A 16599-nucleotide genomic window follows, 5' to 3' on the forward strand; every position below is an offset into this window, starting at 1 on the left:
ACCGCCACTTCCAGAAGTTACCATTTTGGTTTTGCGATACACAAAGATGTCCTGCTCCCAAATGGTACAGACGTTAACATCGCTGTATAGAGCAGTGGTTCTCAATTTGGGCAGTGGGTAAGGAGCGAGCAAGAGAAGCACAAGCCGTTGATAGAAATAAAGGTTCATTCCCGTTGTGCCTACTTCCCGTTCTGCCTACAGACCCTCCAGCACTTTAAAGAAAATATTTTTAATTATCTTATCTCTAGGCAGAACGGTAATTCCCGTTGTGCCTACTTCCCGTTGTGCCTACTCTTTCGAGACGGGGAATTATGTGCAGGGAGGAATTTTTGTAGGGAATATTTCTTTAGTATTTCTAAAAGCTTCTGTAAAAACAACCACCACCTCTACAAGTTTCATCATACATGGAAAATTGGTTGACTCAGTTGCAAGAATGTTAGACATTGTATGTGAAACAAACATTAAAAAAAAAAAAAAGATCTAATATCAAGCAATTTCAGAACAAAATTTTATTTGGGTTTCCAGTAGTTTACCTCCAGCATGCTAAGACTTGCAGTACTAAAAAATGCCACAGTTCACATCCCCAAGACATGTCTGGCCAACTATTAAACAAACAACGCAAGAGGATGCATAAGGCGGCCTTTAAAAAGAGTGTTTGTCTCCATCATATCTCTTTCCTCGAATTGATTGATTCAGTTGCCAGTAACCCGTTTGACATTGTATCTGAAACGAACACGAAACAGACTTACTTCGGGCTAATATCAATTCATTTCACAACCGAATTTTAATCGGTTTTCCAGTAGTTTATCTCCAGCATACTAAGGCTTGCAGTACTAAAAAGTGCCACAATTCACATCCTCAAGACATGTTCGGCCATACATTAAACAAACAATGTAAGAGGATGCATAAGGCGGCCCTTTTGAAAAAAAAGAGCCTTTGTCTTTTACATCACTGCTCCTTCTTTGGCATTACCTTAACAGGTAATTTGTCTTCTAACACGATTCTATACTACATGCAATGTTACATATACTTATATTGTCAATGTAAATACTACATATCGTCAATGTTAATACCATATATCGTTAATATAGCCAATATATTTAAAACATCTCACCATCACTGTTCTAAATGCAAACAGTATGCAACTGCATCTGTGTAAGCCACCAAGTCTATTACATGTGATTCCAGACGTGCCTTCAATGATTTTATTTTTTGTTCAATTCGCTTATATTTCAGCTTTGGTTCCTTCGGCTTTTTTCCTACCTCCAACATCAGCATACAAGCTTCATTCTCACTCTGTTCCAATAGTGGAAAGTAGGAGAAAACGGTAGAACACCGAGAAAACCAACGCACACGGTGTTTGTCCACCACAAAGCTCACCTGGCTCGAGCTGGGATCGAACCATGGACCCCATGCACCAGAGGTGAACGCTCTACCCCTGAGCCATTGCGGTCCCATTTTTTTCTTTTTTTACAATATAAGTACGACATATTGCGTGTAATACAGAATCATGTATAGAGGACAAAGCACCTGATCATATATAGAGGTGATGCCGGAAAAAGATCTGTGATGTAGAAGACAAAGGCTTTTTTTTAGAAAAAGAAAAGAGACCGAATTATGCATCTTCTTGCATTGTTTGTTTAATATATGGCCAAATATATTTTGAGGATGTGAACTGTAGCACCTATTACGTACTGCGAGCCTTAGAATGTTGGAGATGAACTACTGGAAAACTGAATAAAATTTTGTTGTGAAATGACTTGATATTAGACCGAAATAAGTTTATTTTCTTGTAACTGAATCAATTAATTTTCCATTTCTCTGTAAGTATTAAAAAAAACACATCTCTACTAAAGTAGACGTGAATAACGCTGCTAATAACAAAACTGTACCTAGTCATTTTTTCTGAGAAGAGCAAGTAAGATAACATTTAAAATATATGATGAAATTTAAAGGAATAGTTATTCTTCTTACAGAATCTATTAGAATTACTAAAGAAAAAATCCCTAGAAAAGATCCCTCCCTGCACAGAATTCCCCGTCTCGAAAGAGTAGGCAGAACGGGAAGTAGGCACAACGGGAATTACCGTTCTGCCTACAGATAAGATCATTAAAAATATTTTCTACAAAGTGCTGGAGGGCCTGTAGGCATAACGGGAAGTAGGCACAACGGGAAGACACCGAAATAAACTGCAAAATTGTGAATTGTGCTTTGTCAGAACACGTGTGATTTAGAATTATCATTTTAATTTCTCAAGTTTGCAATGTTCTCATATTTGACTAGAGTCCGAATTAGTGATGATTTCAGAAGATTTTCCCCCGGAGAGACTTTCAATACACGAGAGGTGATAGTAATCCTGCAAGAATACGGGCAATTTATGTTGAACATGATCAGAAATAGGGGATTTCGAAGCTCCGGAGGGGAAATTCTCGCTGGGTCGATCCCTGAAATCATCATATGGTATTAATTATGAAGGGCAGAACTAACAAACATCCATATCGAACATACACAACTGCAATATATGGTAGATATTGAATATCGTAGAAAATATACTTCCGTAACAACTCTAAAATCTTCACGCCACGTGTAATAAGGACAGTTATTCGGGAAAAGAAACGAGTTAATTGGTACTAGATGAGTACATATCTGTAATATTTTAATTAAACCAACTTTAAAAAGGGAGTAGGTTCTCAATTCAACTCGTTTATATATATATATATATATATATATATATATATATATATATATATATATATATATATATATATATATATATATATATATATATATATATATATATATATATATATGGGTATATTCACGCATAATTTCGACATAGGTGCATCGATTTTAATGGTTCTTTTGTTTGTTTTAAAGATTCTACCTTCCCGGTGGTTATATATACATTTCTTTAGAATCTGATGGTAATCTGTGAATCTACATTATGAAAGCATGCTTATACGCAACCATACTTACTTTAGCGTGATTGTGGTTGCATAACAGCATAGGGGCTGTACTGCAAAGTTTCGGACACTTTCATACTACATTATACTCTCTTTGTTGTTTGTAACATTTTAAATAAGTGGGGTTATATGTGAGAAATTACTTAAGAATTTTTGAAAAAAATAATTATTGCACTTTAGTTTACAGTTTATTTTAACTGTGAAATATTTGCATATTATTTTGTCTTTATATGACACAATATTCTAATTTCATACGCGATAGTTACATTGAAACATACAGCAAGATACTACCTCAGTCGCTTTCATCTATGGGAGCTGGGTCGAAGAAGCAAGAACATCAGTAGCATGTGAGTTGTTAGTATCCCAGAGGGCAATAAATCAGAAAGCATCCGCATTCAACATGGTTTCTGCATTGTGCTCTCTTGCAGCATCGCCTGCAGACTTCTGCCATATACTCTCTCATATGATGCGACGTTGTCACATTTGTTTCATTAGTATTATCTATTACTATTGTTTACTGTTTGTTTCAGAATTCGGAAAAGACAGTTTAGTGTAATGTTTGCTTCCAGGAATAATAATTATTCTTAATGTGACCATTTTTGTCATGGATACTAGTTTTTCACACATTTTCTTTTCCTGGAAATTTGTTTTCCTATAATTTCTATCATTTAGCTTTGTGTATATATACACTTGACGCGAGCTGGGATCGAACCAGGGACTCCATGCTCCAGAGGTGAACGCTCTACCACTGAGCCACTGCAGCCCCCTGGCTGTTCTTTGAGTGTACTTCCACCCCCTTATCTTACTCATAATCCATATTGATCTAATCATACATGTGTTACTTTACAGTATTTGGTTGTTGTTCTCTTCCCACACTTAGAGTAATAGTGGTTACGAAATTTGAGTTGTGACCATGTTTTATGAAGTGAGCGGAGGAGCAGTGAAATTGCGGCAAAAAGATATCAACATTAAACGGAATTTAGAGCGTGTGTATTGGATAAGTAACAGAAAATAGATAAAATGACTGATTACTATACTTATGCCTAGGTATTTATATAGCCCACTGTACGAGTAGTTTGATGAGTATACTGAACACATTATTATATATGTGTGTATTGTTGTTTAAATAAAACTCATTAAGTTAAATGATAGTAAAAACACTTGATCGAGTAGTCAAATTCTTAAATACTCCCCACCTTTAATGTCAATACCTTGATGTTACACGACTCGATTACCGAGTTCTTTTTAGGAGGCGATACTCAAACCGGGAGTAGAAGTAATTAAAAATTTCCGGTGTGGATTCCAGAGAGTTTAAGAACTAATAACACTATTTGATCAAAGACACATTTTGCTTTTTTTGAAATTCTTTAAATAATTCTGAGAATGCAATAAAATAATAATGTTACGGAAATCATGTTACAATATTAGGCTTTTTGAGACTTGCAGGAAACTGAAGTCTCGTGATCACCCCGTCTGACAATACTAATTGTTATGCATGCGTTTGGTTTTACATGTAAGTAATTTAACAGTGTAACACCGTGTAAGCAACTATAGTTAGACTTGAGAACGAGAAAGGACAAAAGCAAAGTTTAATGAACGAGAAACAAAGGAATAAAGGAAACTACCCCGGGAGAAACAAAAACAAAAATCACATAGTAGATCACACGACTAGGGGAGAGAAAGGAGCTGGGCCATACCATTAATTATCCAGTCTTAATTATCTCTGTCTTAGGAAGACAGACCGAAAAATAATGAAGCTTCGAAATGAAGGCAAGTTTAATTGGCTGTAATATCTCGGTTTGAATCTGTGGATTATACCCTTCAAGCTTGAAATCGGATTAATCTTTTTTTTCTTTTATTTTAAAGGAAAATGGTTTAGAGTAAACTTATATGCAGTAGCTGAATTCCTAGGTTTAGGTAGTAGTCATCGCAAAAAGAAACTGTTAAACTACAAAACAAGTTTTCTAATGTATTAGTTATGTTGCTTACCAACTTAGTTTTTAGTCATTTGCTATAGTAAAAGGCAAAATTCGTGTAAGTTTCAGTGAAAGAGAAAGCGACCGACAATGTATTATGAGCTTTTGCGTAAGTTTGCGACGAACCGACATTGTTTTGTACCATTTTTTTTGTGAGTGCATCAAGGAAATACAAATGTAACAAATGGGACTTCTTGCTTCTGTGATTTATTGTTCTGTTCTTTGCAATTCTCCTTTACAAAGACATTAGATCAGAAAGCTCATATAATATCACGTAGAGACACTCGAAAAACACTGAGAAAGGTAGTAACATCTGTGAATGTGCCATGTGTGAATGTGTATCTAGGTAGTAAGTACCACTAGTAACAACTCTTAACGCAACTTTAAAGATTTATGGGCGGTATTAAGAGAGAATTCGTTAATCAAGCGTTAGTCACGTGATTAGTTAGTATCGTACTAGCTCTGTACTATGGGAAGTGTACTTTTTGGTAGTTCGAGTCTGCTTGGAGTGCAGCTAATAAATTGAATCGGGTATAATTAACTAATACAATCTCAATACTTAGAGTAAGAAAATAAATGTGGCAACTATTGAAATCTAGACATGCGCATGCGTAGTCTGTAAACGTGAAAATATATGAAATACAAAATTCGAAATATTTTCTTTGTTGTTTGACAATCACAACAACTTATAAATCGTTGTGAAATCGAATTGTAATTAACGTATTCATTTCTGAGGGATTTATTTACGGGTAGAATAAGTAGATTTTAATTAATCGACAATAGAAGGATTATATTGTAATTATAAGAGAGGATCGCTTTATCGATCAGTTGAATGTATTCCTCAAAGTGGAAATTTTCTACTCATCCCTTACTGTTCACTGTGAGAATCAGTTCTGCTATTGTAGAGGATTCGGCTTAGTAGCTTCTTAATAGTTAACTCACCTAATCAGGTGAAACAAAAGAAAGAAAGACTGGTAATTAATTGTGTTTGTATTCTCATAAGGTAAATGTATTGTGGCTGAACCAGGATATCCTCGCTCTACATTAATTAGTCACATAGTCAACTACTACGTGCTAATCATAGATTCTAAATACACTTTTGATAACCATGCCTTAGTCAAACTCTTAGTATTGCGCTAATCATACGTCAAAGTGACTCTGCATAAGGCTCTATATCATTTAAATCGAAAACTCCAGGTCTTCACACTCATGAGTATTCAATCAATACGATTTCCTTGATTTAAAATGTTATATTTCATCATTTACCGAGCTTGCAATTTTTAGACTTGCAAACTATGCTATATGTAGTGAAAGTCTTGCTCCCCTCAATGGTCCAGTTAGTGGCGCGCTCACCTTTGATGTACAGAGTTCTCGGTTCTATTCCCAGTTTGGAGAATCTTGGAATTTAAACACATTACTGTGGTTTGGATTCCATCTTAAACTATAGGTCCACACAGTGACACTCGCATGGGAGGAGTTTTCGAATTTTAATCTCTCTCCCTTGAACAATATATTACGGAAAATTAACGTTTACCATATGAAGATGTGCGCACCAAAATCGCGCATGTCCTGAAAATATATGAGCTTGGTTGATTGAACCTTCCCATTTGACAAAATTCTGTGTACGCCATTGTGCCCACGTTCTGATATAGCTTTGGTATTGAAGGCACACTGAACTTCGACCAATCAATTGTAGCGAAAAGTTTTTTTTTTTTTGTAGATTTTGTCCGTCAGTCAACAGATGTCACAGTAAAAAATAACAAACATAGTAAGAAATTATTTTCTGGTATGAATCTTACGTCTCAAGAATGTTTCTCTCCGCTCTTACCTCTTTATTGAAGCGATATTATCTATTTCCGGTTTTAATATACTCCCAACAGCCGGTGAGTCTATCGTAGTTTTACAGTGAGAAACGAAAGTCACTTGTTTCTGTCTTTTTCTCACTCATCGCATGAATGCTATTGGTTCTCTTTGTCCGATCTATTTAAGGAGACCAATCTAGGCAAGGAGAACCTGTCCTTTTATTGGTTATCACCAAGTATTGATGTTACTGCCATCTTGAGAGAAATTTTTATAAACCTAAAACTTTGATTTTTCCCTCAATTCTCCTTCTTTTTCGTTGTGAAATTGTAGAATAAATATCTCGACCTTCTTTACCTTGATTTTTTTTTGGTTCTTCGTTCGTGCTACACGGAAACAAATTAGGGAAATGTGTTGCACGCTAACCCTATGTTTTATAGGAAATAACTAATGTCCTCTTGACCTGTGTTGGTGTAGTCTGACCAAAAAGGGAATTTGTGGCACTGACAGAAGGTTCTACTGTTGCTGAACTGATCAAACAGATATTTCAATTTATAGAAATGAATTTGATTTGATAAAAGTGTTTGATAAAAGTGTTTGATAAATGTGTTGAGAAAATAGAGAAAGCAAGATACATATATAAAGAAAATTGTAGTTATATTAATTTTCTACATAGTTGCTTGTAGTTTTTAATACATACGAAAAGTGTTAAACTATTTTTTAAATTTAAAAATGAATATTTTAAAACGAATCAATTTATAGGAATTCATAAAAAAAGAGGGTTTGTGAGTGTTTCCTATCTTACACAACTGTAACGTACGTGTCCGAATCTCTTTGTTGGTACATACTGTATGTTGTATACTTATAACATAAATAAAGGTTTGTAAGTAATTGTTAATATTGTTACCCACCTCTCAGTTAGTACTACGCAGATACCAAAATTTAAAGATATGGGTCCGTACCTTGCCTTATAAGTGAAAAAAAGGATCCGAAACTCTGATTTTGTTGGAAATCATTTTGTTAGAGTGTAACAGTTCGCTCTGGCGTGATGTACGCATATTGCCAAATGCATTTCCCATTTGTTCTGAAGCACAAGGACCGAAAGATGATAAGAATTCCTGAAAACTACGTCAGTTACCTTGTTTAAGATTCCATTGAAAACTAGCAACTTTTTTTAAAAACTTGAGAAATGAGTGTGTAGGTTATTAATAATCATTGCTTTGATAGAACCAACCAATATATTACAATATATTCATCAGAAGTGTTGTAATATACGTGAACGAGACGATAGCCACTCAAAGCACAGTGTATTTGGTGATTTTGTACTTAGATATTTGAATTTCGTACAATGTAAGAAATCTCTGATTCCGAAGTTGGGAAACTGAAACTGCGTATGTATAAAAAGATATTTGGATTATATATAAGAAGCGAATGGAATTTTTGGACAGTTCCATGTTTTCCATAGGAGGTGGTTAGTGCTAACCCTATCAGGATCCTGCCGCCTACAGTCGGACAATTTGTCCATGCCGACCAGATGCCACGGTCGGATTGCCGACGCCTTTCCGCGCGATTTTCGACCGCGACGAATAGTTGCCTTGCCGAGCAGTCGCGAAACAGCCGGAAATGAGCAGTAAATGCGTCGGCGCCACCGTAAAAAAAAAAAAAAAAAAAAGAGGCCGGCATAAGCAGTCGGCAGAGGGTCGGAAAGAGGCCTTTCCGACTGTTGTGCCGACTCTGACGGTCGGCAACAGTAGGCAAAGAGTCAGCAAAGGGCATTTTATTTTACGATCTTCGATCGCTTGCCGCCTCGGCAAAAGGTGAGTAACTTTGAACAAGTAGATCGTCATGCCGCTGCGGACGGGTGCCGGCTGCTTCCGGCGGCCCGCCACCATCGACGGCGGCAATCCCTCTTTCCGACCGCGGCTTCCTAATGGGGAATGTCTTAAAGTTCAACGTACTAATTTCTCTGCCGAGTTTTCTTAGAAGTCTATGTTTGCCTCTTTCTAATGATTTGCAGATTAATTCGAGTTTACAACGTTTTGAAAGCCTCGAACTTGGGCCAGAGTGGAGGAGACAATTTGAGAATATTGATTTCTACCTTCTTTTCGAAGATATTTATTATGATAGTATAATGAATAATATATTTAGAGCATTAAGGGATATCAAAACTCGAAGAGTTCAACGCGCGTAAAGAAGAAGAGACAAACTCAAGGAAATCATATGGCGTTTACCTGTGTAAAAATTATTTCTTATAATTTTGCTGTGAGTAATGAATTTCTAAAATTTTGATTTATTTTCGGTTCATTTAAATTAGTATGGGGTTTGGAACAAAAATCGGGAGCACATGACGAGATTGCGGTGGATCTCAACTTTAATTAAAATTCACGTGCTGATCCTGAATCGGTTTTAAAAATTCAATCAAAAAGAAAAGTACACAAGATTTGAAAACTTTTCGTTGTGAATGATTGTTGTCTCATATAATAGAAGTTAGATTTTTCTCAAATATTAGCAGTAAGGATGAAGATGGTATTCGTTGACTGCTCGATTTATGTATTGATTATAAAAATGTTAGATAACCCTGTGACCACTTTGCAGTGGAATATGTAACACTTTTGACTGGTGTATATTGAATGTTTCAAGCCTTGTCTTCGCGTATATACAAGTATAGTAGTTGATTTCCTTCATAATAAATTTATATTTTTCATTGAACATAATCATTTAATTGAACACGGTCTTCAATCTTTTTTTTAGATAAGGCTAATGTTTTCTTAAAATTTTATTTCAGGACAAATTACTCTCGAAACTTGAAGAAAACGAACCAGAGGTTGCGACGTCACAAGAAGACGAAGTAAGTATTCATTGTTATTTGTCATAATAATTATACCTTTTAATTAATATACCTATAATTATGCAAAATCCTGTCCGTTACGGGAAATTCAGTGTTCTTCAATATGTTTAGCCCATTTGTTAGTGTATTTTTTTTAACAACTTATCCTTCACTCAGAGCTCTGTTTCTCTAGAACTTTAGGAGTACATGACTGTCTGCAACTTAGGGACATGACGATATATACAATGCAAGAGGCATAATTACACCTTTTTATAGAGATCTTTAAATTGTCAGTGGCTCGGGCGAACATAATGGTATATCACATTTTCTAATTTTCGAGTAAACTGCAAAAGAATGCTGACCATTCTCAATGCAACTCTATGTAATGACAAATACCAAATAAGCTTACCCTGCAATCTGTAGATGCATTTCCGAAATAAAACTACCTACATACTCTTCTGTGGGTCGATTACAACCCATTTCACCTAATAACTCAATTTCACCGCAAGTGCCGCTTATCATTATGTTCATCCGAGCTACTCATATAATTCTGCCGATAAAGTTGCAAAGTTTTTTGCACTTGAAATATTATTCACTTTTCACCATTAATGTTCTACATAGCTTTACCTTGATTTGTTACCAATATGTATGACTGCTTTTTATTTTTATTTGTTTTAATTTGCGCATTTTCATAAACATAACTTGTGTTCTTGTATTATGTAGCCCGTAACAAATGAAATCTTACAATTTAACGTAAAACGATTATCTTCTAAAGGCTAAGGGAAACGGATGATCAAGGCAAGTGAATGATAATGGAATAATTAGTGGGATGGAAATGTAGGAGGAAACGGGAAGACTCACGGACACGATGTTGTTCACCACAAACTCCCTTGGCTGGGATCAAACCAAGTATGACCCATAAAAAAAATGAGTTTGAAAAGTGTTTGACTGCTTACTTTTAGGCGGTATAATTGAAATGTATTCATGTAAAAGGTGTGGCAATAATATGAATACTTTCTCATTTCTTTCGAAAAGTTGTTTTCAATGATGCTGCCAGCAATACCCATGAAGTTATATGTATAACACTTCCAAAGAGAAGTAAAAAGAATACATTGATAATTGATTCTTGACTGGAACTGTTAAGGAATTTTGTAGCAATGGTACTGCTGATTAGAATATCGGTCTCATTTTAATATAACTTAGGTAGAGATATCCTACTCCATTTGAAAATGCAATTAATGGTATGAGTGAATTGCTACGCTTTCGAAAATGAATTTAATCAAAAACATATAGAAGTCTATGGTTATTTGAAAATATTGTAGAATAGAGAGAGCACAATAAGTTGTAACGGGAAGTCTAACATTCTTAGTTCCGATTTTATATTTGACATCCTTATAAAACACCGAAGTTATAAAAGGTAGGACTCGTAGGCTCCGGTCCACGATTAGGACTTGAATACAATGCAGTTGGTGGATGCGCAGATAATCGTCCAAGATCAAGATGCAAGATAATCGTGCAAGATGTACAGATAATCGTGAAAGATGTACAGATAATCGTGCATTATGGGCCATTCCTCACCACATTATACACTTCCTAGAGAGCTGTATTACAGGACCACACTATCGGTCCCACCATTACGTTCTTGAGAGAAGAATGTCTTGAGTAGTGGAAAAGGTGTTTGTAGTGTTGCCTACAAGGCGAGACGAGACGGGATTTTCTTGGTGTGACACGAGACGAGACGGGATTTTCTTGGTGTGACACGAGACGTGAAGGAAGTCTTCTAATAGAAAAGATACCCTTTTGGAGACGAGATCTTCAAATGAAATGAAATAAAATTTTTCAGTTTAATGTTCCACAATTATGCCCTTTAGGCTAAGGGAGGTGAAATGATTTAGGCAATCGAATGATGATGGAAGAATTGGTGGAATGAGCATGTGGGAAGATTTAGGCAAGCCCAGGGGCACGATGTTATCCACCATAAACTTAATTGGCCGGGGATCGAAACAGGGATCCCACACACCAGAGGTAAGCGCTCTACCACTGAGCCACCGTGCCTCCTTCAAATGAAATGGTTCCAGGAAATCCCAAGGAGGGTAGGGGGCCAATTGAACCCAATACCCACTATTTTCTAAGTTACTTATAAACTAATTTTTCATGTCACTATGACAAATTGTCTAACTAACCGTAACTAACAAGTAATTTAAAGAACACAATTAGCTGATATAATTTTGTTGGATTATTTTTAAAACGAAAACTACCTTGTGGGTTCGAGTAGTCCCCCTCCCCTTTGGGATTCCCAGGGTTAAGATCTATATACTTCGATTGTGAAGAAAATAAATACTATGCATACCCCTGATATTGGTACATTAATTGAACCAACCTTGCATTATAATCGAATCTGAAGCATTAATTGGGACAAAGTTATGTATAGCAGTTATCCATTATGCCCGCAAGCTTCAATAAAATATATAACAATTTGGATTACATGCATGTTATAGTGTAAGGTATTGATCCGGTTTCTAGAGATAATTTCGCTTATTTGATAGCAAATAGTTGAATTCATATGCCAAAAGTGCAAATTTATATCATTTCTTTAAAAAAAGAAAGAATAATGTGAATTTGCATGAAATGAGAATTTTAGCCTAAAACTCGCGACTTACATTACGTACGATCTAGAGATCTTAACATTAATGTATGTCAATTGATGTTATCCTATCGATCCACATACACATTGCTCTCAAAGCAGATTGTTTTTCAGAGGTAGTTTCATGTGTTAAAAATACATTGCCTTGGCGGGTTCTTGTTTATTTTCTTATTCAAGTTGAGTATATTTTCATCAACAAGGCTAGATGAGACATGGACCTACAGAGTTCATTTAAGATGGAATCCATTCGTAATGCGTTTGAGGCTCTTCTTTCGGAAATCGAATCCGAGACCACGTGCACCAAAAGCACACACGTGCACGCTAGCCACTAGACTCAACGGGGAGGTATTGAGAAATCAAACAACAGACAGTAAAAGTCCACTGCATAAGTCAAGTTAAAGCTTGTTTTGTCTTACCGTTGTGTTGTCAAGTTGAGCAAAGTCGAATTATTTTTATTGTTTTTCTTTTCTTTTCTTTTTTTTTTATTTCTCGGGGGAAAATCGTTTATGCTCTTTGCTTGATTCTACAAGCTAGAGTCGTGTTGTAACAATTCGAAAAGAACGTGGAATATGATGATCTTTTCTCTGTTATTTCCCTCTCTCGTTTTTACTTTTTATTTCTGCAACTACAGGCAAGGAGAAATACCGGAGAGGGAAGATAAAGGGGAGAAGGGAATATACCAGGAAAATCCCGCTTTGAACGTGAGTAGAGTGAAGGATTATTAGCATCATTCCAAAATTCCTCCGAGTCTTCCAACTCTCTATGATTCTTCGTTTTCTCTCTTCTCCTTTTCCTTTAGCAAATTGTGTCTCCTAATGTTCCTTTATTTTCTGCTCCTCATCATTTGTAAATACTAAATGACATAACGTTTAATATTTTATTACCATAATAACAAACAAATTACACAGAGACAAAAAGAAAAAAATATATATTATTCGCTGAGTAATTTTGTTTAGACACAAATGACTTTTTCCCTACATCTTAAAAGAGAAAATCGTCGAAGTATTTTCTTAATAATATATTTTTTCACAATATTCTAAAAGCGGAGGAACTAAGACACACACAAACACACACACACACACACAGAGAGAGAGAGAGAGAGAGAGAAATAGGAACTTCATAGCTATAGGCAATTTTAATATTCCATTAAAATTACAATGAATTTTTGACAAATTGTCTGTCATTATATTATTGTTAAATTACAATCAATCGTAATATGCAAACAGTGGTTGATATTTGTTGGATTAGCGACCCTTTCAGCACTAAGATTATGGGGTGTGCATCTAGCGTAAAGTTTAAAGTGGAATGCGAAACACCATAATGCATTAAAAACGCTTATCCGGTTGCAATGATGTGAACAGTCTTAGGGGAGGATAGCTTATATTTAGCTCAAATGTAGAAGAGACTATGCAGAGTATATATTCCAAAAGCAAATTCTCCTCAAATGAATGGAAGGTAGTCGAAAAGGACGTAACGTTAATATTAATTTTAAATGAAAATCAATGACAAACAAATAATTCCTCCACATATCTCAAAAACCAAAAGAAGTAGACGGATGAAATTCAACTAATTATAGAACAGACTGTAAATTCTACATTCAAAAAAGAAATTTTTCTCATATGATACAAAACAGTAAAAATTACGAAATATGAACATTAATGTCAATGGAAAATCAATGAAACAATAAAGTCGTCTACATATCTCAAAAACTGTAATAAGGAGATGGCTAATTGAAAGCTTATTGCAAAGACATACTGAAGAGCTTAAAAACGATGTATAGCATGTAAGGTAAATATGGATAGAACATTGTCAATAGTCAAATTTTTTGAGTAAAATTAATAATGATGATGAAGTATATGCATCTTCTTCGAATTACCCTGGTCGCCCCACGCGGACTTTAGGTGTTTGAAACTATCTCACATATAGATTTGGAATCTCCAGACTCGATTTTGCAGGCAACGTGATTTTTAACCTGTTCACATGACACAATCTGGTCCTTATGGCAAACCAAATAGGCCGTTTAAAGGTTGTCCCACCTTGAATCGAAACAAAGTCACACTTACTAACAACTGGACCAGAAGGAAGTCCAAGGGTTGATATCAGTTATATCAGCTATTATTGTTAATTTAATATGGACGGTTAATATCGTGTTGCACTTGATTGTAATTTAACATATCTTGGAAACACATTTGACAATAATTCAATGTAATTGTATTGGAAGTCTTACAAAATTTGACAATACGAAGATCACAGGAAAGTACTTATCCAACTTGTATGAACATTTTTTTTAAAAATTCCGTGCAACGTAGGCTCATTTAGGTTAACTTCACCCATGTGCATAACGCTCTAGCATTTAAGAAAGTACTACGCAGGAACATATTCAATGTAAAAAAATGACATCTTTAGTTTGACATCCAACAATTATGAGGTTTAGGCTAAACGATACGATTAACGAAAAATGAACTTCAAGTAAATGGTTATAGAATGAATATAGTAGACAAAAACGAGGAAATCCCATGAAAATCGTGGACGTGATAGACCACTGCAAACTCGTATGGACTAGAATTAGGATAATCAAACTTTCTATACTTCCTACATACGACGCACATTTTAATCCTATATCTGATTGTCCGGGAATGATAAAAAAAAAAGGTGCATATTAGCAAATATTTTTCTTTAGATTATTGCATCGTAAATTTTATTTGAATTTACTACAGAATTAACACGAATAACTTAATACACATGAAAGAAAACTAATGAGCAGTTATAATGACCCCAGAGGCCATAATCGAGGTGAGGGTGCACTTATAAAGGCTGGCCTTAGGAGCAGAGATAACTTGCAAATCGCTTGCTGTAAGCTTGCATTGGAAGTCAACAAGTTTGTGTCTCACTTGATTAGAAAGCGTGCAAGCATGCCTCAAGCTGGATTCCAGTAACAAAGTTACATGAGGACAACCTTGCATTTAGTATTCCATTCAAGCTTGATGCAAGCGTTTTGCAAGTCAAGTCAAGTCAATAGCCAATAAACGACCAGTGATGCTATGACGCTCTGCGAAGGATCTAAAGTATTGCTTACAAGTACAACAAAAGGACTGATCGTATGAAAGCATGCATTTGAAGTGCAAGCGCAGAAAGCCAAAAGCCAATCACGCGCCAACTGGCCGAAAGCTTTCTTGCTACTTGGGTTTCATCATAAATGTTATTCGAACTTATTATAGGAACAATGATAGAAAACTGGTGTCCAGTTACAATGAACCCAACGGACATAACTGAGATGAAGGTGGCTTGCAGCACTTATAAGGGTTGAGAAATCCACATCCCTTCCTGTTATTACAAGACTCAGATGAAAAAGTGAAATATCTCCAAGGTAACTTCCGAAGCGATTTTTAATAATTATTAAGGTCGAAAATAACCTTCGATGCAAATATATACCACCAAATATTTTGATCTGACAAATATCAAATAAGCCAGGAAATTGTTGGTTAGAAAGTTGCCAGAAGAAATATACTACTTTCTGTGTTCTTTTCTGAAAGAAAATTGGTCACCGTGAGTTACAAAGTTGGAGCTGTAAGTTAGTATATTGTTCTGCAATGTCCATTATCTATAGATTGTTTAAAAAATGCAATATTGTTTTTTCTGTTCTTTGCTTGGTCTCCGGGGCACGGTTGCTCAATGGTAGAGCGTTTATCCCCTTGTGTGTTGAATCCTTGGTTCAATCCCCGACTAAGTAAGTTTCTAGTGGACAACATCGTGCCCGTGGGTTTTCTCGGGGTTCTCCCGTTTCCTCCCACATTTTCATTATCATAACTAATTCAAACATCGCTCACGTGGTTAATTATCCATCTCCCTTAGAGTAACAGGCATAAACGTGGGACGTTAAACTGAAAGATTTCATTTCATTTTCTCTCTCCTTATTTCCTTTCCTTTTTACTTTGTCAAAATGAGAGAATTTTGAATTAAAAAGGGAATCCGGGTTTTTCAGTCGTTCAATTGAGGTGATTTTGAGTTTAACGTCCTTTTCAGCAGCGAGGCTATATGAGACGTGTACCTACTGATTAACGTGGAATCCGAACCACATGAGCTCCCGCCGGGAATCGAATCCGGGTCTCCCACGCCAAAGGCGCGTACGCTAACCACTTAGCTACGAGGGAGTTCAGTTTTTCAGTCGTCTGTACAGAAGTAAGAAAAATAAAAAATTTTCTTCTTCAAAAATCAAATATGAGACAAAGTGCGCACAATTATCATTATCCTAACACAGAATGGAAAAGATAACATTCCGGAAGCAGTACCAAGCAATTTGCTTATCAGAAGTAGGAATGGGTTTAAGCTGTTGATCTGCCAAAGACTATCGTACGTGTGGACCAACGAATTTCCCAACCTGATCTCTCA

The 16599-nt window shown here is 35.7% G+C and overlaps 1 protein-coding gene across 2 annotated transcripts in view; it reads left to right on the forward strand.

The window, feature by feature from the left end:
- The window catches only part of LOC145668753 (uncharacterized), a 338148-nt gene that overhangs the window by 194284 nt on the left and 127265 nt on the right, over positions 1-16599 (forward strand). For both annotated transcript variants that reach the window (XM_081736894.1, XM_081736895.1), the window contains exon 2: positions 9525-9587. In XM_081736894.1, the coding sequence (XP_081593020.1) occupies positions 9525-9587 (63 nt within the window). The remainder of the gene's footprint in view (positions 1-9524; positions 9588-16599) is intronic.

The sequence above is a fragment of the Thermobia domestica genome, chromosome 13 (genome assembly GCF_964235325.1).
Source record: "Thermobia domestica chromosome 13, izTheDome1.hap1.1, whole genome shotgun sequence".
Taxonomy (NCBI): Eukaryota; Metazoa; Arthropoda; class Insecta; order Zygentoma; family Lepismatidae; genus Thermobia; species Thermobia domestica.